Source organism: Micromys minutus (assembly GCF_963924665.1).
Source record: "Micromys minutus genome assembly, chromosome: 29".
Taxonomy (NCBI): Eukaryota; Metazoa; Chordata; class Mammalia; order Rodentia; family Muridae; genus Micromys; species Micromys minutus.
The window spans coordinates 3,335,030-3,356,695 of NC_137964.1; the positions used below are offsets into that span (position 1 = coordinate 3,335,030).

Here is a 21,666-nt window from a genome sequence, read left to right on the forward strand (position 1 = left end):
AAATGCTGTCTTTATAAGAGTTGCCTTGGTCATGGAGTCTGTTCACAGCCATGAAAACCTATCCAAGACACTGGCTCTTCTCCTTTTTAAAAATCAATTAATTAGCCAGACTTGGTCTCCCTGTATGGCTCAGGCTAGCTATTAGAATTCTCTTGCCTCAACTTCTCCCATGCTGGGATTACAGGTGTGCACTGGCTCCCCTACCTTTTAAATAGGGACTTCATTTGAGTATTGGGTCTCCTCTCGTTTCTGGAAATACTGATTATAGTTGTTTTCTACAGCCACACCTAGCATTCTGTTTCTATCTGCTGTGTAGGTTGCTGTCTTTGACTAAAGGGTTTTCTCAGTGTCAGGTGATTTTACTCCTGAGCAAGAGATGAAAACACTAAACTAAGATCTCCCTGAACTTTTCCTTTTATTCTCTGCCTCACATCTTTCAGCAGCCTGCCACTGCTGGCTTCACCCTGTTCCATCCTGTCAGAGAGTGCTGAGGTAGGGTACTGAGCTATCACTATGACTATACATTCCTCTGTCTCCCAGTTGCTCAGGTTTTCATTTGAAAATGACTATCTATCTTAAGGCTGTTGTAGGGTTGCATGAGTTTAAACTAGCATTTGCCTTTCAGTAAGTGCTGTTTAAGTATTGATATTTCATAACCCTCTAGGACCAAGTCGTCATCATTTCCTGGGTAGATTATTCTAATATCATACATATATTTCCTGGGGCTGGGGAGTTCATTCAGTCAGTATTGGCTTGCTACACAGTTATGAGGACCTGAGTTTTGATCTCCAGAACCCATGTAAAAAGCTGGGCATGGCAGGGCATGCTTGTAATCCAAGTACTGGCAAGGCAGAGACGGGCAGAAGTCTGGAAATAACCTAATGTAATTAGTAAGCCCTGAGAGACTCTGTCACAAGAGACTAGGTTGGGGCTAATGAGACAACTCAGTGATCAAATGTGCCCACTGACAGGCCCAAGGATCTGAGTTCAATTCCTGGATCTGCATGATGGAGGGAATCTACTTATATAAGTTGTCCTCTCACAGTATGATACATTTGTGTACACACACACACACACACACACACATACACACACATAAACATGCGTGTGCGCATGTGCATGTTGTAGTGTCTTGGTCCTTGCTTTACTATTCCATGGTGTGTTTCACCCTCTGTGCACTATGAATTTACTTACCTGCTGTCTACTCAGGATGGTAAGCTGTAGACTTAACATGGTGGTATACACCTCTAGTCCCAGCACTGCGAGTTCAGTTCTATCCTACGCTACATAGTGACATCCTGTCCCAAAGAGAAAAAGGAAATTCTTTTTTAAAAACTATTTTCATTGGATATATTTTATTTACATTTCAAATGTTACCCCTTTTCCTGTTTCCCCTCCATAAACCCCCTATCCCATCTCCCCTCCCTCTGCTTCTATTAGGGTGCCTCCCCACCCACCCTCTCCTGCCTCCCTGCTCTGACATTCCCCTACACTAGGGCATCGAGCCTTGGCAGGACCAAGGGCTTCTCCCATTGATGCCCAACAAGGTTATCTTCTGCTGCATATGCAGCTGGAGCCATGGGTCTGTCCATGTGTACTCGAAAAAGGAAATTCTTGTTATTGGAATATTTGTCTTGTCACTTCTGAGTTGGGAGGGGTCAGAGCATAGTAGTCTAAGAGAATTCATCTAGTCTGATACGCTTTTGACCAGACCAGGCCATTGTACAGTTCTTCTGTGTAGTCCACACCACTTGGTAGTGTTCTAGAAATAAGGGTGACTTGATGTTTTAGTGACAGATTTTAATGGGATAGGATTAGAGAAACTAGCAGTTTCATTCTTAGTATTCAGTCAGCCCTCAAAGTATGCCATTTTTCTGTCAGAGCAAGAACAGTCAGTTGACCGCGGTGATCACCAAACAGGAGTGAACAAGTGGAGGCCAAACATTTTGCTGTTGTGATTAGCACGGTTAGAGCATGGGTGATTTGGGTTCCTAGGGTGCTAATCTTCAGCTTCGGGCTTCGTGTGGAATCTTTGATTCATCACCTGCCCTCAGTGTGTGGCTGAGTGTATTTAGTGCTACTTTTCATTTCCTTTATAACATAGGAACCCATTGGGGAGAGTCTAGATTGTTTAGTGCTGTTATAAAGGGTGCATTGTTACATTATACACACAGAAAACTTTAGTGACTTAAGGTTCTATATGTAGAAAGCTTTTATGATGATAGATGGGTTTGCAATTTTGATGTGTAAAACAAAAATGTGGGACCCATGGTGATTGCCCACAATTTCCCTTAAACAGTGTGAGGGTGGCTCACATTGCATATCTCTGGGATGCAGAGCTGCACTTTGGGGTGTTGGAAGAGAAAGATGGTTTTCTCAGTTTTAACCTGCTTAAAAAGAAAAGCAGTCCTGGAGCGTTAGCTCAGCAGTTGATAGTGCTTCTTGCACTTCCAAAGCCACCCACATTGAGTGGCTCACATCTGCCTGTAACTTCAGCTCAGGGGATCTGGTGCCCTCTTTTGTCCTTCACTGGAACTTGCACTCATGTGCAGGTACCCCTCCCCCTAATATCTGTAATTAGAAAAAAAAATTCTTTAAAACCTCAAAAGAAAGAAAAAAGCCAAAGCTCTGTATTTGAGAGGTGGGCTTTCTGGCAGGAGCAGTTTGGAAGATTGTTGGTGCCTGGCTTCAGGTCTCCTCTATCAGGCCAGCCCTGTCTCCCTCAGTGTCAGTTTTCATATAGGCACATGTTTGTCTTGTGTCAACTTCCCAAGGTGAGAGTATCTGGGAAAGCAGGAAGTGGATGCGCTGTAGAAACCATGCCTCCCTGGAGTTTTGCTTGCCTTGTTTGCACTTTGCTGGTCCAGGAGTCTGAACTAAGCAAGCCCCTGGGTCCTGGGGAGACAGAGTGGAAGGTGGCCTGGATTTACTCCTGGGATCTCCAGGACAGCTTCTCCACCAGTGCATTGCCATCCTAAATTAGTTGGGTTTTGGATTTTGTTTTGTGTTTCTTTTTTCTTCCTTCCTTCTTTTCTTTCTTTCTTTCTTTCTTTCTTTCTTTCTTTCTTTCTTTCTTTCTTTCTTTCTTTTTCTTTCTTTCTTTCTTTCTTTTTTTTTTTTTTTTGGAGACAGGGTTTCACTGACCTGGAACTCACTGTGTAGACCAGGCTGGCCTTGAATTCAGAGATCTTTCTGCATTGGTATCCCAAGAACTGAGATTAAAGTCATATGCCAGTACCACCTGGTTTAAGTTAGTTTTCAAATTGGACATGTGATAGACTACATACTTGGAGTCCCAGCAGTCGGGACAGGAGAATTCTGACTTTAAAGCTAACCAAAGCTACATGGCAAGATTCTGCCTCAATACAAAACCCAAACCAGTGATAACTCAGTAGGTAAAGTGCTTGCCTTGCAGCTGTGAGGATCTGAGGTTCGTCCTCAGAATCCATGTAAAGGAAGCTGGATGTGGTAGGGCAGGGCGTGCTTGTGATTACAGCAGTAGAGTTGGAAATACATACATCTCTGGAACTCCTTGGCCAGCCAGCCAGTCTACTTGGCAAGTCCCAGGCCAGTGAGGACCTTGTCTCAAAAACAAGGTGGATGGTACCTGAGTAGTGATATCTGCAGTTGTCCTCTGGCCTCTCCACCAGAACACATGCGCAGGTGCAGTTGCATACACAAATGCATATATATATTTGTGAATATGCACATATACATACCTGCCCAGTATTTTGGTATTATGGGCATGAATTGTTCGCACCAAACCAACACCTAAGACTGACTGCGTTTGGAGCTTGAGCCTTTAAAGAGGTGACTGTGATCAAATGAGGTCATCATAGCAGGCTCTTAATGCAGCCTGACTACTGTCCACAAGAAGAAATTAGGTCAAGGAGTCAGCAGTGATATGCATACAGAAGACCATGGGAGGATGTAGTGAGAGGACAGCATCTGCATGAAGAAGGCTAGAGGCTGCAGAAGAAGCCAACCTGCTGCTTGAACTTCAGCATGCAGAGCAATAAGGTGGACATGTTGCTGAAGTCCCTCAGTCTGTGGGATTTTATTTCAGCTTATCAGTAAAGGTTATCCCATTGTAGAAGTATCCTCTGAGACTGACTTCTCCCTTTTGTGAGTATATGTTTGTGTGCATGTGTGCATGTCTCTGCAGGTGCACATGTATGTTTGTATGTGGAGGCCAGAGGCCAGTCTTTTTTTTTTTTTTTTTTAATATTTGTTTCTTTTAAGTATGTGAGTACACTCTGTAGCTGTCTTCCCAGAAGAGGGCATCAGATCCCATTACAGATGGTTGTGAGCCACCATGTGGTTGCTGGGAATTGAACTTAGGATCTCTGGAAGAGCAGTCAGTACTCTTAACCACTGAGCCATCTCTCCAGCCCTGCACCTTAGTTTTTTAGACAGTCTTTTTACTAGGACATGGGGGATCAGTGGTAGATTATATGTAAGCCGAATCCCTGGCCCCATTTAGCTAGGGGCATTTAAGATTGTATGATCAGTTCTGTGATGAGGAAATGCAATTGGGTGTCCAAAGCAGATCCTTAAATTGGGACCTTAGGGATGATTTCTATTGATGGGCAAGAGATTGTGTGTGGGGGTGGGGGGTCAGTGGTAGTTTCCTGGTAGATAGAGTATAAGGCAATAAAAGTAGATTGGTCTGGTCAGAGGGAGGACCCCATGGCTCTCAAATAGAGAGCAAAGGAAATTCAGTAAGAGTCTAGGCTGCAAAGGTGAGGGACTCTGAGGATGCAGGACAAGGCCCTTTTGTTGTCCTGCCAACACCTTGGCCTTGAGCTCAGAACTTAGGAAGTGATGCTTTCTGATTGTTTCAGACACCCAGCTTGTGATTCTTTGTTGCTGTAGTCCTAGCAGACTAAAACACTAGTTTAAGAGTATATAGGGGGTGTATTATCAACCCTGACAACTTGAGCCCAGGACCCACATTGAAACCAGCAATGGTACAAAGCAGTAGCAAATTTCTGTATAAAGTAGTTGTAATGTCAGTAATGAATAAGTACTAAGCAGGTCACTTGCCCAAGGCTGGGGGGTGGGGGAGGTCGAGGCTATCTTTATTGTTACTGCTGCCACGCCACAAATCCAGGGACTCATACAAGCCAAGCCAGCCCAGCACTGCATTATTGAGTTACATATTCAGCCCTCAGGCTGCGGTCTTAAATAAACAGGCAGTTGGCTCTTGTAGAACTGATTTGCCAGAGGTCTGAAGCAGCAACTGTTTAAAAGGTGAGCATGGAACATAGCAGAAAACAGCAATCCAAGGCTGTTGGACTCTTGGCAGAGGGCTGGGGAAGTGGACTGTGGTAACAGTGTAACATCATTAAGAATATTTACAAGTCAGGCTTGGTGGCTCACTACTTTAGTCCCAGCACTTGATAGGCATTCACATACAGATCTCTTTTAGGTTCAAAGCTATCCTGGTCTACATATCTAGTTCTAGGATAGCCAGGGCTATATAACAACACTCTATCTCAAAAAAGAAAGCAAGGAAGAAGAAAAAAGGAAAAGAAAAGAAGAAAACTACAGTAGACCGAGTGTTCCAGGCAGTTTAAGCCTACTAGTTCATAACATGCCTTCCCAAAGATCAACCGTAGGTAGTCCTCCTAACCTGGTAACCACTAGAGAATGCTAGCTAACCAGCTCATTTTGAAAAGCAAACAGTAAAGGCAAATTGGGCTGCCTGTGGTGGAACACTATCTTGGCATGACAGGGCCATTGCTGTCCTAAATCAGAGCCTCTGAGATGAGCTACAGGAAACTCACTATTAACATTCTGTTGGAGGACGTGGAGGAAGGGCTGTAGATCCTCACCTGAGATCTTACCCTAACTACACATGGTCTCTCTTGTGAGGTACTAGCTCACACGTGTGCTAATTCTAACATTTCAAGATATTGTCATCTACAAGGTTTACACTTAAGAACTATACAATTGAGTTACAAAAAAAACCAAACAAAATAAAAATAAACTTATTTTTAAAATCTTTTAATATACCCGGTGAGATGGCTCAGCAGGTAAGGTCATTTGCCATCCAACTTTAACAGTCTGAGTTTGATCCCTAGAACTCACAATGGAAGAAGAGAACCAACTCCAGAAGAGCTCTACACACAGAGATACACAACAGTAGTGCATTTAAAAAATTAGGTCTCATAATATTTTAATTAAGTTTGTGACTTTTGTGTTGGACTGGGTGTATGTGGTCCACAAGGTATGGGTTTTGGATGTGCCTGTTAGAGTTTTAGGGTGACTAATAGCTTCTGTGAGGAGTCATTCACCCCAGGGTGGGCTTTTTGGAGAGGCAACTGTGAGTTACCCATACTGTGAAAGTAATCCCCAAGAAACTCAATGGGGGCCTTCAAGATGGCTCAGCAGCTAAATTGCTTGCTGCAAAAGCCCAGTGACCTCAGTTCCATTGCAGGACCCATGTAAGGGTGGAGAGAACTTAATCTAGGGAGATGATCTACACCTCCATAGGTGTACGCACACATGCATATTGTTTGTACACAAACTACCATGTTTTGTTTGTTTTAAAGACATTCCTTGGTTCCTCAAGCTAGCCTTGGGTGGGAGACTTTGACTGTTGTTGATACCCTTCCTGGGTGGTAAAAAGATATTCTCACAGCATCTAGCCTGCCCTTCTTTAACTCTAGCTACCAGTTAACCACCTGGCAAATAGGAGGAAATTCTCCTTATACAAATATGTCAGCTGGGAACCAAAGGAATGACAGAGAGAATCAATGGTGTGTGAGCCTCGGGGGGGATTTGAACATTGGTCATTAATTTCTTTTTACTAGGCGAGTCTCTAGTTAATTACACGTGCACACAGGTTTCATTGGAGGTTCTGGGGACCATGATCAGATAATTGGCTGGATTTATAATGGCTAAATTAATAGGCAACTAGCAGCTCCTGACCCACTATGAGTCATTACTGGGAAATTACCACCCTTTCCAAATTACCTGTCTCTAAAGCAAATAGCATGTACCTACCTACCTCATAGAGTTCCCTGAGTTTTCTGCTTAGTAAGTCAAGTACTAGATAGCTATTAGAAGGCCCTGAAAACTGGAATCAGAGTGCAGTGGGATGTGCAGAATGTGCTCTTGGGATGCCAGGTGTTTTTAAATAGTGTCTTGCAAGAAGCATATTAAGTGCCCCGAGCCCCTCATTATCTTCCTCCTCCTCTTTGGAGCCTGGGGAGCTGTCTGAGGGCATTGTGACAGGCTGTCACTGTGGAAATTTTTTGTAGCAGAAGATTGCTTTGTCTGGTGAATTTCTGGATGCTGTAGGCAGAGCTGGTTAAAGAGAAACTGGCTTCATAGTGTCCTGACAGTGCAGCCAGGAGCTTTTCTGAGGCTGGGTTTCTGGTTTAACCACAGGGCCTGGGGATTTCAGTTGTGGTTCCTGCTTCTAGAATTTACTTCCTTTCTGTGGTTTGAGCAAACCCAGCTCACCTTCCAGACTATGGCTTCATTTCCTCATTTTATGGGAGTTTTTCCTTCACCAGTGTAAGGAGTGAAGGCCTTAGATCCTGAGAATCTACATAAAAAGTGATGTACAGCAGTGGGCCACTGTAGTCCCAGCAATGGCAAGCTGGGGGACAGTAAGAGATCGAGTACCACCACCACCCAACATTGTTCTCCAACATGCATACATGTACACTGGCATACATCTGTGCACCTGCCATCGTGAACATGTGTACACTTGAGCGAGCACACACACACACACACACACACACACACACACACCAAAAGTGGGAGGAAAACAAAACAAAGGTAGGTCTGAGCTTGGTGGGACTCATTGCTAGCATGAGTGTGTCTTTTCATGCCTGCCTAATGACTCACACAAGACCAATTTGTGAATCAGATTGTCGGGCCAGCCTTCAAGCAGCCCTGTGATCCAGTGAAACAGGTTAGTGCTTGAAAATTAAACAGTTACAGTAAAAGAGTGGAAAGGTAATGATATCACCTTTGTAGAGTTTGGAGAAGAGGCTGAGAAGCCCACACTGGCATAGGGTAAAGTGCACTAGGGTTTGGAAAGTATAAATGGTAAACTATGGGGCCAGGTGTGGTAAACTTAGCACAGGCCTAAGTCTCACGCAGAGGCAGGTGGAGCTCTGAGCTGTAGCCCAGCCAGGACTATATACTGAGTCAAAAGAATGAGAAAGTTAACCACATGGAGACTTTAAAGCTGCATTGTTTATGGGGGTGGGGCTGTGTTTCTAACACTTGACCTCCTGAGCTGCTTCCCACCACTGGCTCTGGGCAGATCTGGTTTCCTTATCTATGATGTGGAGCTGGTCCATTTACATCAGGTGTTGTGCCAATCAGATGAAATAATGCTGCATTTTATCAAGTCTCAGATACAATCAGCTATACCTTTCCTTTTGTACCATTACAAGGAAACAGTGCTGCCAGTTAAATGAACTTGGCTTAAGTGTTACACCCTTGACATTCAGAGAAGTTAAAACGTAGTGGGCAGGCTGGACTTAATGGTACACATCTATAATTCTAATACCGAGGATGGAGGATTGAAAGCTTGAGGTCAGCCTAGCTTATATAGCAAGAGCCTGTCTAGACAAAAAGGGGAGGGAGCTGAGAAAATGGTTCAACAACTAAAGCACTTGTCACTCAAGAAAGAGGCCTGGAGTTCAGGCCTCCTGAATCCATGTGAACACCAGGTATGGGCCTGGTAATACTCAAGATGGAGTAGGGGTGACTGGTCATATCAATGAGCTCTGGGTTTAATTAGAGTTTCTGCTATGAAAGGGTAAAATACAAAAATGATTGAGGGAAATTGCTGACATTGGCCTCTGGCTTCCAGGAGCATATATACATGTGTTCAAGAACTATTACATGCATACACATGAAAAAAAGTGATAAACAAACCATGTTTTTTAAAATGAGTAGGAAAAAAATCTGGCAAATTGGATATGAAAACACCTGGTTATACAGTTCTTTAGGGTCACATTTGATCTTTATTATGTGCACCCAAGTGGAGTTATTAAAATTGAATAACCAATGGTGGCCATGGGGAGATGGCTCAGTCAGTAAAATGCTTCCTGAGTGAGTGTGAGGACCTGAGTGTGATCCACAGCACCTGTGTACAAATGCCAGAAACAGGGACATCACTGGGGCTTGCTGACCAGCCATTCCAGAACTTAGTGGGATGGATCCAGGTTCAGAGACTCTGTGTCAAAAAGACAGTAAGGTGGAAGGCTGAGCAGGGTAGCACCTTCCTTTAGTCTTGGGACTCAGTAGGCTGATGTATATTTCAGGGAGTTTGAAGTTAGTCTGGTCAGTTTACAGTGAGTTTCAGGCCAGAAATGAAATCCTGTTTGGGAAAAAAAAATATTTATTTTCATTTTATTTGTATGAGTGTTTTGCCTTGCATGTGTAAACTGTGTGGATACAGTGCCCTCAGAGGATCCTGGAACTGGAGTTACAGGTAGATGTGAGCCTCCATTAGGACCTAGAAACCAAACCTAGTTCCTCTGGAAGAGAAGCCAGTGTTCTTAACCACTGAGCTGTCCTCCAGCCTTTTTTGTAGATTCTTGACAAACCTTGGCTGATCACACAGATTCCCTGAAGTCTTCAGTCAGCTCCTCAGCATCTCTTGGTAAGGATGGGGCATCAGTGTTGCTTTTATAAACTGAGTTTGGTTATTGAAAAAGAACTTCGTCCCTATTGGCAGTTCATTTCAGGCCTCACAGATTTTCATCAGTGGATATACACCAGGCTTTGGATCTGCTCATAAGGCATAGAGTCTCAAAAGGAACACGTGGTGATTTGATGGTGACGAGACCTTCTGGATCACATGATCAGACAGAGTTTACTCCCCCAGGAATAAGTCATGTACCTCTGATGTGCCACAAATGCAGGAGTCATGGAGTTCCCTCCTGTTTTGTTTTAGGTTCTCCCTAAATATCTCTCTTCTGGATTCCTACCAAATGTCTGTAATAACTCCGTACTCTTTGAAACATCAGGCACCCAAGTTAAAGGACATACCACACATAACTGATCAGCAGCATTCTCCAAAAGTGTCCAGAAGACCAAAAATCTGTCAGATTGGAGGGGAGACAACTGAAGGGCAGCCTGAGACTCAGCTCAACCTGTGTACCAGTCTTAGCCACACACTGGGAAAGTGCCACAAGATCTGAGCCTGGGGACTTTTCTCTCTGTAGTACCTCTCTAAATCTACTGTTGTTATAAGGTACAAAATTGGCTAGGTGGGCACTTGGCTTCTTCTAGAGCAGTTAAGCAATATTTTTTGTGAGTTCTTGGACCCATTTATATCCAGAAGAAAAGGTGTTGTTAATTAAAGTTGACTTGAGAATTTCATGTTTTTAACATAGTTTCTGTTTTTTACAGGGGAAGCACCTGTGGTAGAAGTTCCCTCCTTGTTTGTGATCCTGTCTGTGTGCAGCTTAATGATACTGATAGTGTTAATTGCAAACTGCGTTTCCTGCTGTAAGGACCCAGAAATAGACTTTAAGGTGAGCACAGATGGCATGGACATTTAAAAATCATCTGCTAATTTTTAAAGTGAGTGTGTGTATGTGTGTGTGTGTGCACATGGGAATGTATCTGGAAATCAGACTACAGCCTCAGATGCCGTCTGCAATAACACTCTTGAGAAGGGTAATCACTGGCCTGGAGTTTGCTGAGTAGGCTATATTGGCTGGCTGTCCAACCTCAGGGATCCTTCTTTCTTTACCTCTCTAGTGCTAGGCCTTGCAACCACATGCAGCATTTTTACATGTACTCTGGAGTTTGATCTCAGGTCCTCCTCATGTGTACAAGGCAAGTAAATTTACTCACTGAGCCATTTCCCTAGCCCTAAAATATCTTCTGATACATTTATTGATAGCATTTCTGTGGATCACATTCTCTTGGGAACAAGGGTCAACAGACTTTTCCCTTTTTGTGTATAACAAAACCTTGTGGGCCACAGTCTCGTAGCCTTCTCACCCTCCACCCTGCCATTGTAATGCTGTAGCAATAACCGATGCTGTTTGTGCCAATAGATTTTGATTGACAAAAGTAGGTGGCTTGGAATTGTCCCATCAGCTCTCGCCTGCCATCCTTGCCTCAGGGAGTCGTGTGTGTGTGTGTGTGTGTGTGTGTGTGTGTGTGTGCAAGTATTCTTCTGTATGTGTACATGTACATATAGAGGCCAGAGGTCAACCTTATAGGTTGTTCTTTGGGAGGCATCCCAGGTTGTTATCTTGAGACAAGGTCTCTCACTGGGACTGGAAGCTCATGGACAAGGCGAGGCCCACCAGCCAGTGACTCCCAGGGATCTACCTGCTTAAACATCCCCAGCAATTTGAATGTAAGTGTGTATCACCATGTATGGCTTTTTACATGAGTGCTGGTATTGAACCCAGGTCTTCATGCTTGCACAGTAAGTAGTTTACCAACGGAGCTATCTCTTCAGCCCCGTCGGAGCCTTTCTGACAGTAAGCACTTACTGGTGGTATCTTACCTTTTTTGTTTAAATGTGTGGTGTTGAGTTTATGGTCTGCACAGAAAACGAGCAGGTTTTGGCTTCTTTTAGGCTTTTATGAGGGCTGGCACATTGGTGATCATTACCTCACCAAAGCAAAGGGATTTTTTCACTTTTTTTATATGAAAAAGGGCACCAGACACCTCGTTTGTCTCTAAACTTTAATTTCCCAAAGAGAATAATACTTGCTACGTAGACGGTTTCCTACCTAAGTCAGTGTAAGAGGCTCTAGCACTGTAGCTGCAGATGGATGAGATCTACCAGCAAACCAATTGAGATTTCTCTAGAAATTAATGACACATTAGGGCCCCACAACATTTGCTTAAAAGAGTATATTAGCTGGGTCTGTGGCCACAGTACATGGGAGTCTGAGGGAGGAGGGTTGCTTGTTAAAGGACAGCCTGTTTCAAAACACTTTCCTGCAAACGCCTTTTCTATCTCCTCAGACCTTCTCATGCCATTTTTATTATGTGCTCTCTTCACTTGGAGTCTGGTGTCTCTGAGGAGATGGGGAAGTATATTGTCCTCCTAGCTCAGCACTGTGCCCTACACAGAAGGCTAACTGCAGGGGAGACGTGGAGGGAATCCTCAGCCCTGGCAACAGTCTGGCAGTGGTGGCCTATGGGCACCTGTGGGCTTTATGCACCAACACCCTCTCCTAAGGCTCACATGGATGCACACATTTCTGTGGGAACTTCCTGACTTCTCTGTTGGGAGTACAACAATAGATAGAGAATCTAAAACCCCTGGCCATCAGTCTTGTCAAAGGACTTTGCACAGAAACCTGGCCACTTGGGGACAAAGATAAAAGTCTGATAGGGTTGCTGATACCAAAGTCCGGCCTCTTCTCATGTTTCCAGATACTTCATCCTTGCTTAAGATTGATCTGGGGCTGAATGTGAGTATCCACAAGGGAGCCAGCTATGCTGCAGCTCAGAGTCTGGGATTGGGCATCACTTTGCACTTGCCTCTGACTGATGCAGGGCTGCACTGTTGAGCCCTCCAGCTTCAGAGTCTGTGACTGAATGAGTAGTTAATGATGATGCTGTGTTGGTTGCTTTCCTTTGGACTTAGAGCTCTGCAGAGGTTGAGTGACCCTAAGTAAGATAGTTTGTACATCAGGAAGCCAGGTGGCCTTATCTCATTCCTCTTCCTTCTTTTTCTTCCTCCTCCTCTTCCTCCTCCTCCTCCTTTTCCTCCTCTCCTTCCTTCTCTTCTTTTTTTACTACACATTATCATCTTCTTGAATCTTAATAGAGTTATCTACTGGCATATCTACTGGTATGTCATAATTGCATACACATTTGAAGTGACATTTTAAAGGGATGATGGATGGAGTCCTTTTAACAACAGAGGCTTAGTGAGTGTACAAAAGAATGTACAACTGGGAGCTAGGAAGATGGTTCAGTGAGTAAAGCAGTTGCTGTGTAAGCATGAGGACTTGAGTTCAAACCCTAGAACTTGTAGAAAGCCAACTATGGTAGCACTTCTTTTTTTTTTTAAAGATTAATTTATTTATTTAATGTGTTTGAGTACACTGTCGCTGTCTTCAGACACACCAGAAGAGGGCGTTAGATCTCATTACAGATGGTTGTGAGCCACCATGTGGTTGGTGGGAATTGAACTCTGGAAGAGCAGTCATTGCTCTTAACCACTGAGCTGTCTCTCCAGCCTTACAGTAGCACTTTTATCTGTAAGCCAGTGCCCTACGTGGAGACAGGAGGCAGAGACAGGAAACTTCCCAGAAGCTAGAGGACCAGCTAGACTAGTGTATGCAGTGGAGGAAGCAAAGAGACCCTGTCTGATAACGAGGAAGGCAAGGTCCAACACCTAAAGTTTCCTTCTGACCCACTGCCACAGACAGAAAAGTGGAACATCTTTTTCTCTTTTTTCCTCCCTCCCTTCCTCCCTCCCTCCCTCCCTCCCTTCCTTCCTTTCTTCCTTCTTCCTTCTTCCTTCACAAAATCTCACAGTGCCCCCAGTAGTCTTGAGCTTCTTGTCCTCCTTCCCTGACTTCCTAAGTGCTGTAAGCCACCACATTTAGCATTGTTTCCCTTTTGGGCCAGTGTCAACCTGTACAGAGTCTGGCTCTACCCAGCCAGTGCTGATCTTCACAGATCCAACTTCCAAAACTTCCTTTTCCTTGCACACAAATAGCAGTAATGCCTGAGAATATCTGCTCACATACGTGTAGAAACCTAAATGTCAGAAATCTCCCATTACTATCTATAGAGTTTTCTCTTAGTGGGCAGGGCTCTAAGGGAATGTGGCAGCAAAGGAAGTGAAAAGGGTGATGGCAGAAACATGGAAGACTTTGTTTATGAATCTGTTCCCTGTTCTGGGTTTCCGAGGGGTGAAGGAAGGAATTAATATTAATATTAATCTTTTTTATCTTCCATTAAGTTCACCTGGTCCCCCAGAGGACACTGAGCTCACAGGAGTGAGGATAGGGGGAGTCAGGACAGCATCTGCCTGTCATCATCAAAGATGACATTGCCACGGCATGATAGGTGCAGTCTCAGGTGGCTTTGTTTTGTGTTGCTAAGATGGAGCCCAAATTCTGCCACATGCTTGAGTAGTGCATGAGCTACTTCCCAGCTCTCTTTTTACTGTATTGTATTTATTTGTTTTTGAGACATTCTCATTGAATTGACCAGGCCGACCTTGAACTTCCACCAGGGCCTCCTGAGTAGCTGGGACTATAAGGCATGTGCTGCCACACTTGGCTCCTGGCATAGTTTCCTTTTTAAAGCAGAATGCTTTTATTGTTTTTAACTGTACATATGTGAGTATGTGCACAATCACATAAGAAAAGGCAGCTGTTAGTGTTATGGCCGATGAGAACCAAGCTCAGGTCCTCTGCACAAGTGCCCTTAACCACTGAGCCAGCTCCCCAGACCCTTAAATACTGGCTTTTTCAGGTTGTTATTTCAATAGAAATCATATTGTAGTTATAAGTGCATTTAGAACATTTCAAAATAAAATTAACTTTGACTCAGTTGGTAAAAAGATTTGTGAAAGTAAATAATGATTTTTGAAAGAATTATTTAATCTCTCAACAATTTCTGAGCCTTTTCTGTCCTTGAAGCTTTTTAGCCGGGCAAGTATTCATTCCCATGATAAGTTCTGTGGGCATTTTAGAAAATTTTGGTTTTTAGTTTTAAGCTGTCAGTTTAAAAAATTAGGAAAGATATTCATTGCTTGCTTTAAAATCTCACGTCTCACTCCAGATACTGTGGTGCATCACCTGTGTCCTAGCCCTTGGGGGGTGGGAGCAGTAGGAGCAGGAGCTTTGGGCTAGCCTGGGGTATGAGAGGCCAGACTCAAAAATAAAGCAACACACAAAAGAAAGCATCTTATTTATTCTGCTGTCTGGAGTTAGCAGTTACTTGGGCTTTTTACTAGAAGTGAATACAGATTGGGAAAAATGATGGCAGGGTATTCCAGATGAACCGGTCGGTACTCCTGTTTCAGCACTAACAGCTGGTTTTTCATACACGCTTCTTTTGATTGCAGGAATTTGAAGATAATTTTGATGATGAGATCGACTTCACACCACCAGCAGAAGACACCCCTTCTGTCCAGTCCCCCGCAGAGGTCTTCACACTCTCAGTGCCAAACATTTCACTTCCAGCTCCGTCCCAGTTCCAGTCTTCCGTGGGTAAGACCTTCTGTCCTTGCGTCAGACGTCCATGAACTGTTTCCGAGCATCTGGTGTATGGAAGCCGAGCTGCAGTCACAGCTTGCTGGGCGCCAGTTTTCCTCTGCTTGTCTGTTTCAGTCCCACTGACGCTGCATCATGATAGTCAGGCCCAGGCTCAACTGCAACATCTGTCTGTCTCTCTCTGGCTCCTGGAGTCTAGTGGAAGAATAAAACAGGTCTGGCTGGGAAGATGGCTCAGCATTTAAGAGCATTGGCTGCTTGCTCTTCCAGGGTCCTGAGTTCAATTTCCAGCAGATGCATGGTGGCTCACAACCATCTGTAATGGCATCTGATGCCCGATTCTGTTATACAGGCACACATGCAAATAGAGCACTCATATAAAATACATAAATAACTATTTTAAAAAAACAGAACAGAACTGTTCTTCCTGAAACATTGAAATGAAGGGCTCAGACAGACTTCTGGGGCTGGGGTATAGCTCAGTTGTTAGAGTGCTTGCCCTACATACACAAACTGCAGCATTCTGTCTCTGCACTGTATGAGCTGGTGTGACCCTGGCACTTAATTAACCCAGGCTTATCCTCCTGTCGGTATGTGACTAAGTTACTGTTCTGTTGTTGTGAAAAGACACCATAACCAAGGCATTTTAAAAAGAAAGCAGTTGCTTACAGTTTTAGAAGGTGAGGAACAGGTTAGCAGACAGGAGTGGGAGTAATTCTGGCTTCTACTTTCACACTTGTGCACTCTCCTAGATGCACACACATGTAACAAGAAGTGTGTGTGTGTCCCTGAAACAAGTAAGCTAGGATGTGCAAGAAGGTAGTGATGGGATGAAGCTGAGGTGCTCAGACGTGAGCAGAGAGAACATCACTAACAGAATACCAGCTTTGTGCAAGATGATAACGTGAGGAAGAGAAGAGAGGGTCCCTGAATAGTTTGTGGAGAGTGAGAAGGGCCCCGGGCTCTCTCAGCCCCTCACTGTCAGCGCAGCCAGAGAAGGGAGCTTCCAAGGATCGTATCTGAGTGTGGAGTTCTTTATCCTCACACTCACCCACTTCTAATAACCAACTGAGTAAGTGGTCAGTGCAAGAAGTGCACAGCAGGAAGTGATGAGCACTAATACTCAGCTGTTTCCTTTTGATTCAGTCAAGGCCTCTAGCCCATATACAGGGTGAGTTTTTCTCTCCTCAGCTAAATCTCTCTGGAAATGAAGTCAGAGGCATATCTAGATTTGTGTTTCCCGGGTGATTCCAAAGCCAGTCAACTAGACAGTAAAGATAACCATCACACCAGTGTGCACTGAAGATCTTTCCTTATCAATAAAAATATCTAGCTTAGTCTTGCTTATAGGGTCTTGTATTTGCATACTTAGCATAGTTTATCTGACCAGTCAGTTTCCAATAGGTAGATTAAAAAAAAATTTTTTTACAACTATTTATAAAAAAGGGTGGGTGGGGGTAAAGCTTCTTCATGGCCAGAGAGATGGGTCTGTGGTAGGAATACCTGCTGCTCTTACAGAGGACCTGATTTTGGTTCCTGGCACCTAGATGTCAGGTGGACATCTGATATCTTTGCTCTCAGAGGCCAATCCCCATACACCCATAATTAACCACTAAAGCAGGTGGCAGGCAACATGGTTCAGTGTGTAAAGGTGTGTGTTATGTCACTTGGTGGACAGCCTGAGCTCAGCCCTTGGAACCAACATGGTGGAAGGGAAGAGTGAACTCCCATTCGTTGTCCTCTAGCCTCTACTTGCTTGCTATGGTGTGCACAAACCTACAACTCCCCCCCCCCCAAGCAAGTAAACAAATGAAAATTTAAGCTACGAATTTGTAGGAGTGAACCAGTATCCATGCTTATACTTTTGATGGGTGTTGCTGGCTTACTCTTCTTCAAGAGTGATACAGTTCACATTTCTACTTGTCAGGCAGGATTTGTATGTTATTGCTTATGAAGCTTAGGTAGTATAAACTTAGACTGTTAACTATAATCTTCACAGTAGCTGCTAAAATAAAGTACAATAAAGGATGTCAGAGTGTTTCATTAAAAATCTACACATAGAAGAAAAGGATTTTGATGAACATGGGTCCAGTTTTATTTTCATTAATTAATTAATGTAAACATTTAGAGCTTGTTTTTGTTTTTTGTTTTTTTTTTTTTTTTGGAGTGTGTGTGTGTGTGTGTGTGTGTGTGTGTGTGTGTGTGTGATCCTGTCCCTGTCCCCTTATTCCCATCTCTGTGTCCCAGTTTGGGATTACAGGCAAACATTGCTACACCTGACTTTTGTGGATGTTGGGGCTCTGAACTCAGTTCTTCATGCTTGAGCAGTAGGCACTTTGACTACCTTAACCATCTCTCTAGACACTAGATTTAGTTTTTTGAGACATGGTCTCATGAAGTCTGGGCTGGCTGTGTACATAGTTGAGGATGGCCTTGAACTCTGGGCCCTTCTATCTCCTAGTACTGTCATGTGGTACCTTCATGTCTAGCATCCTGATTTTAATAATAGGTTCTCTTGAATTTAGTAAAGGACAATAACCTCTCCTTTAAGAATTCAGGATATATCTGGTATCTAGACACCTTGTGTCTTAAGGACTCTATCAGAATTGCACTTTAAAAATTTTACTGGGCTAGAGAGATTAAGAGCATTCACCTTCTTACTGAGAACCCTAATGGGTGTTCAGCACCAGATGGTGGTACATAACCACCTGTAACTCCAGTTCCAGGGTGTCTACTTCCCTCTTCTAGCCTTTGTTAGTACCGGGCATGCATATGGTATGCATATGTAGATAAAACACTTATACGCATAAAATAAATCTTTAAAAAGTTAAAACTATTTATTATGATGACAGCGTTGTTTATGATGTTGAGTGAAAGCAGGTGCTCATGCAAGGTAGACAAGTACTCTTACTATTGGACCTCACCCACAGCCTTATTTTACATTTCGAGGCTTTCTTTTACTTTGAGATTAAATCTGTAGCTCATGGGAGTGCAGGTCTGGTCTTGGTAGCTCTCTGGATCTCTTCAACTTCATTCATCCACCAGTCCTACTGAGCTCTGTGTGGGTCTGGTGTAGCTTTCTGCTCTCTTGTGTTAGCGAACATGTCTGCTCTTTGTCCCAGTGCCACCCTCTCTACTACAATAGCCTAACTGGAGCATGTGATTTGCGCAGGTTGGTATTACCTTCAGTAAAGTTTCATGCTCTAACCTTTCCTTTTACACATAAAGTTTTTAATTTCTATAAAATCCAGTTTATTTTCCCCGTTCTACTGAGTGTGCATTTTTTAATAGAGATTTATTTATTTTATGTATGTGAGCACACTGTCACTCTCTTCAGACACCAGAAGAGGGCATCAGATCCCATTACAGTTGGTTGTGAGCCACCATGTGGTTGCTGGGAATTGAACTCAGGACATCTGGAAGAGCAGCCAGTGCAACTACTGAGCTGTCTACATGTTTTTATATGTGTACTGCTTGGGTACCTGGTGCCCTTGGAATCCAGAGGAAGGTGTTGGATTCACTGAAACTAGAGCTAAGGACTGATATGAGCCACTGCTAGGAGCCAAGCCTGAGTCTTCTGTAAAACAAGTGACTGCTCTTAACTGGGAGTAATCTTGCTAGTCCATTTGAAATTTGTTTGTTTAGTATTTGTGTGTGTGTGTACCAGTTTGTCTGTTTGTGTTTCATATGGTGTAGATTCCCACAAAGGCCGTCAGAAGCCTCTGGAGTTGGAGTTATAGGCAGTTGGGAGCCTTTCATTGTGGATGCTGGGAACCAAACCTGTGTGAGACCTTTTGATAGTAGTAAGAACTCTTAACCACAGAGCCATCTCTGCAGCCCAATCATGGCACTGAAGTTACATTGATGTATTTGTTTACTTAGTGCATGTATGTGGGTGGCATGGTGCATATGCAGTGATCCAAGGACAGCTTGTGGGGATTTATTCTTTACTTCTACTATGTGGGTTCCAGGGATTGATCTTTGGGTTGTTATGTTTGGCAAGTAGGTGAGCCATCTTCACCCAGTGAGCTATCTTGTTAACTTCAACATCTATTTAAAAAAAAAATCACTTACCACATTTGCTTCGATTGCTTCTTAAATCTTAATTTACTGTTTTTTCCTTTAGAACAAATGTATTATTTTTAGTTATGTATGCATGTGTGTTTGCATATGGATATGTGCCTGTGAGTGCAGGTGCCAGTGGAGGACAAAGGAATCAGACCCCTGGAGCTAGAATTACAGACCTGCGCCATCCTGTGGGTGCTGGGGGTGGAACCCAGGTCCTCTGAAAGAGCCGCAGTCTCTCCAGCCCCTTTCTCTGTTTTTGAGTTTGTTTCTTTGATGTGATTACAGTGAGGATTACAGTTAACATTCTACATTTATAATAACTGAGCTAAGGTAGCTCAGTGGGTAGAGTTCTGGTCTAGCATGTCTGAGGGCTTAGGTTCAGTCCCCATCATGTCATAAAATCATAAAACTGAGTCGTCGTCGTGCATGCCTATAAGCTCAGCACTGCAAAGGTAGAAAGAGACGGATAAGCATGTAGCCAGGGGAACCCTTGACCACAGAATTGAATGCCAGCCAAGGGCACATGAGAGTGTGTCTTAAAAGCAAATAAGACTTACCACAAATTACATCTTTATACGTTATATGTCTGTTACCATAGATTTATACATTTTAAAGCATCCCTATTTTAAATCACATAAGAAATAAAGAGAAACTATGTTCCAGTAATTCATTGATACTGGTTTGTACTTAACTCAGCTATGCTTGTGGGGACCTATATTCTTCATACAGTTCTGTGTTGTCTGTCCTTACATCTCATACTGAAGGGAATAAATAAACATCCTTTAGAATTTATTTCAGGCCAGGCATATTGGCAGCAAACTCCAGCAATGCTTATCGAGAGGTCTTCATTTTTGGAATGTGATTTTGCCAGATAAAGCATTCTTAATTGGAAGGTCTTTTTCTCCCAGCACTTTATCTAGGGAGCCCACTGCCTTCTAGCCTCCATTTCTGATGACTAATTGGCTCTTTTATTTAGGATCCTTTGTACACAATGAATCATCTCTGCCCTCCCAGGATTCTCTGGCTTTCTGCAGTTAGATTGTTAGGGTCTTGTGTGTTCTGAGTCTAATGATACTTGGAGTTTACTGGAATTTTGGATATGGAGATGCATGTCCTGTAGCCATAGCAAACCATTTCTTTCCTTCCTCCCTCCCTCCCTCTCTCCCTCCCTCCCTTCTTTCCCTTTTCCTCTTCTCTTTCTTGCCTTTGGGACTTCCCTTATGTCTATATTGGTCCACTTAATGGTATCCCTGTGACAAGGGAAACAACAAAACCAACAGTATAAGATATTAAAGTAAGGTAGCAAAAACCATATCATTAGTATTTGAACTTGAGACTGTCATTAGTTTGAAAGACATGCTTAAGCGTTTGTTTTTACTTTTCTTAAACAGATACTAAATTTATATCAGTAGTTTTACTTTATAGGTTATGTATTTGGCACTTAATTTAAAGACTTATTTTCATTATTTGTGTGTGTATGTGTGCGTGTGTGTACGTGTACACACACACCACTTGAATGGGAATGCCACAGAGACCAGAGGAGAGCATCACATTCCCTGGAAATGGAATTTCACGTGGCTGTAAGCAACTCGATGTGAGTGCTGGGAACTGAACTTGGGTTCTCAGGAGGAGCAGTAAGCTCTTTCAAGCACTGAGCCATCTCTCCTGATCTTGTTTATTTCACTTTTGTCAAATGCTTGTGCTGTTGTTGTTGTTGTTAGTGCTGTTGTTCTGAGACAGAGTTCATCATGTAGCTCAGGATGGCCTCAAACTCATGATTCTCCTGCCTCTGTCTTCCCAAAGTCTGGGAAACCTAAACCAATGACGATTGCTGTCTTCCCCAATTGCTTATATTTGTAATGTTCTCTCTGTTTTCTCTCCCAGAAGGTTTGAAGTCTCAAGTGGCTCGCCACAGTCTAAACTATATACAAGAGATTGGGAGTGGCTGGTTTGGGAAGGTAAAGTGCTCCTTATTTTTTTCCCCCTCTTCTTGATGATAAAGTTCATGTTTTAAGGCTAATTATAAGTTGGGACATGTAACATCATATGGTGTTAGTACAGTTTTCTCATCCCCCTTGTAGCTGTGAGGTGGTGTGAACTCTGCTGTGCTGGGCACATAACTTTCTAGGGGGTTGTCTAGTTTGTTTAGGCTGCTATACTAAAATACCATAAACAATGTAATTTTAAGCAGCAAAAACTTATTTCTTGGCTCTGGAGACTACCAATTGATTGGGTGGCTGGTGAAGGTTTATAAATGGCACCTTTTGGCCATTTTCCCACATGGCAGAGCAGGTGTAGATGAATGCCTTATGGGTCTCTTGTCTGTTTTGTTTTGTTTCTTTTTTTTAAAGATTTATTTATTTATTATATATGAGTATACTGTAGCTGTCTTCAGACACACCAGAAG

At 43.3% G+C, this 21,666-nt stretch overlaps 1 protein-coding gene across 1 annotated transcript in view; it reads left to right on the top strand.

Annotated features, from left to right (window-relative positions):
• LMTK2 (lemur tyrosine kinase 2) overlaps nucleotides 1-21,666 on the top strand; it is a 75,699-nt gene that overhangs the window by 18,257 nt on the left and 35,776 nt on the right. The window contains exons 2-4 of the mRNA XM_080941250.1: nucleotides 10,390-10,514; nucleotides 15,044-15,188; nucleotides 21,144-21,217. Of these exons, the coding sequence (XP_080797376.1) occupies nucleotides 10,390-10,514; nucleotides 15,044-15,188; nucleotides 21,144-21,217 (344 nt within the window). The remainder of the gene's footprint in view (nucleotides 1-10,389; nucleotides 10,515-15,043; nucleotides 15,189-21,143; nucleotides 21,218-21,666) is intronic.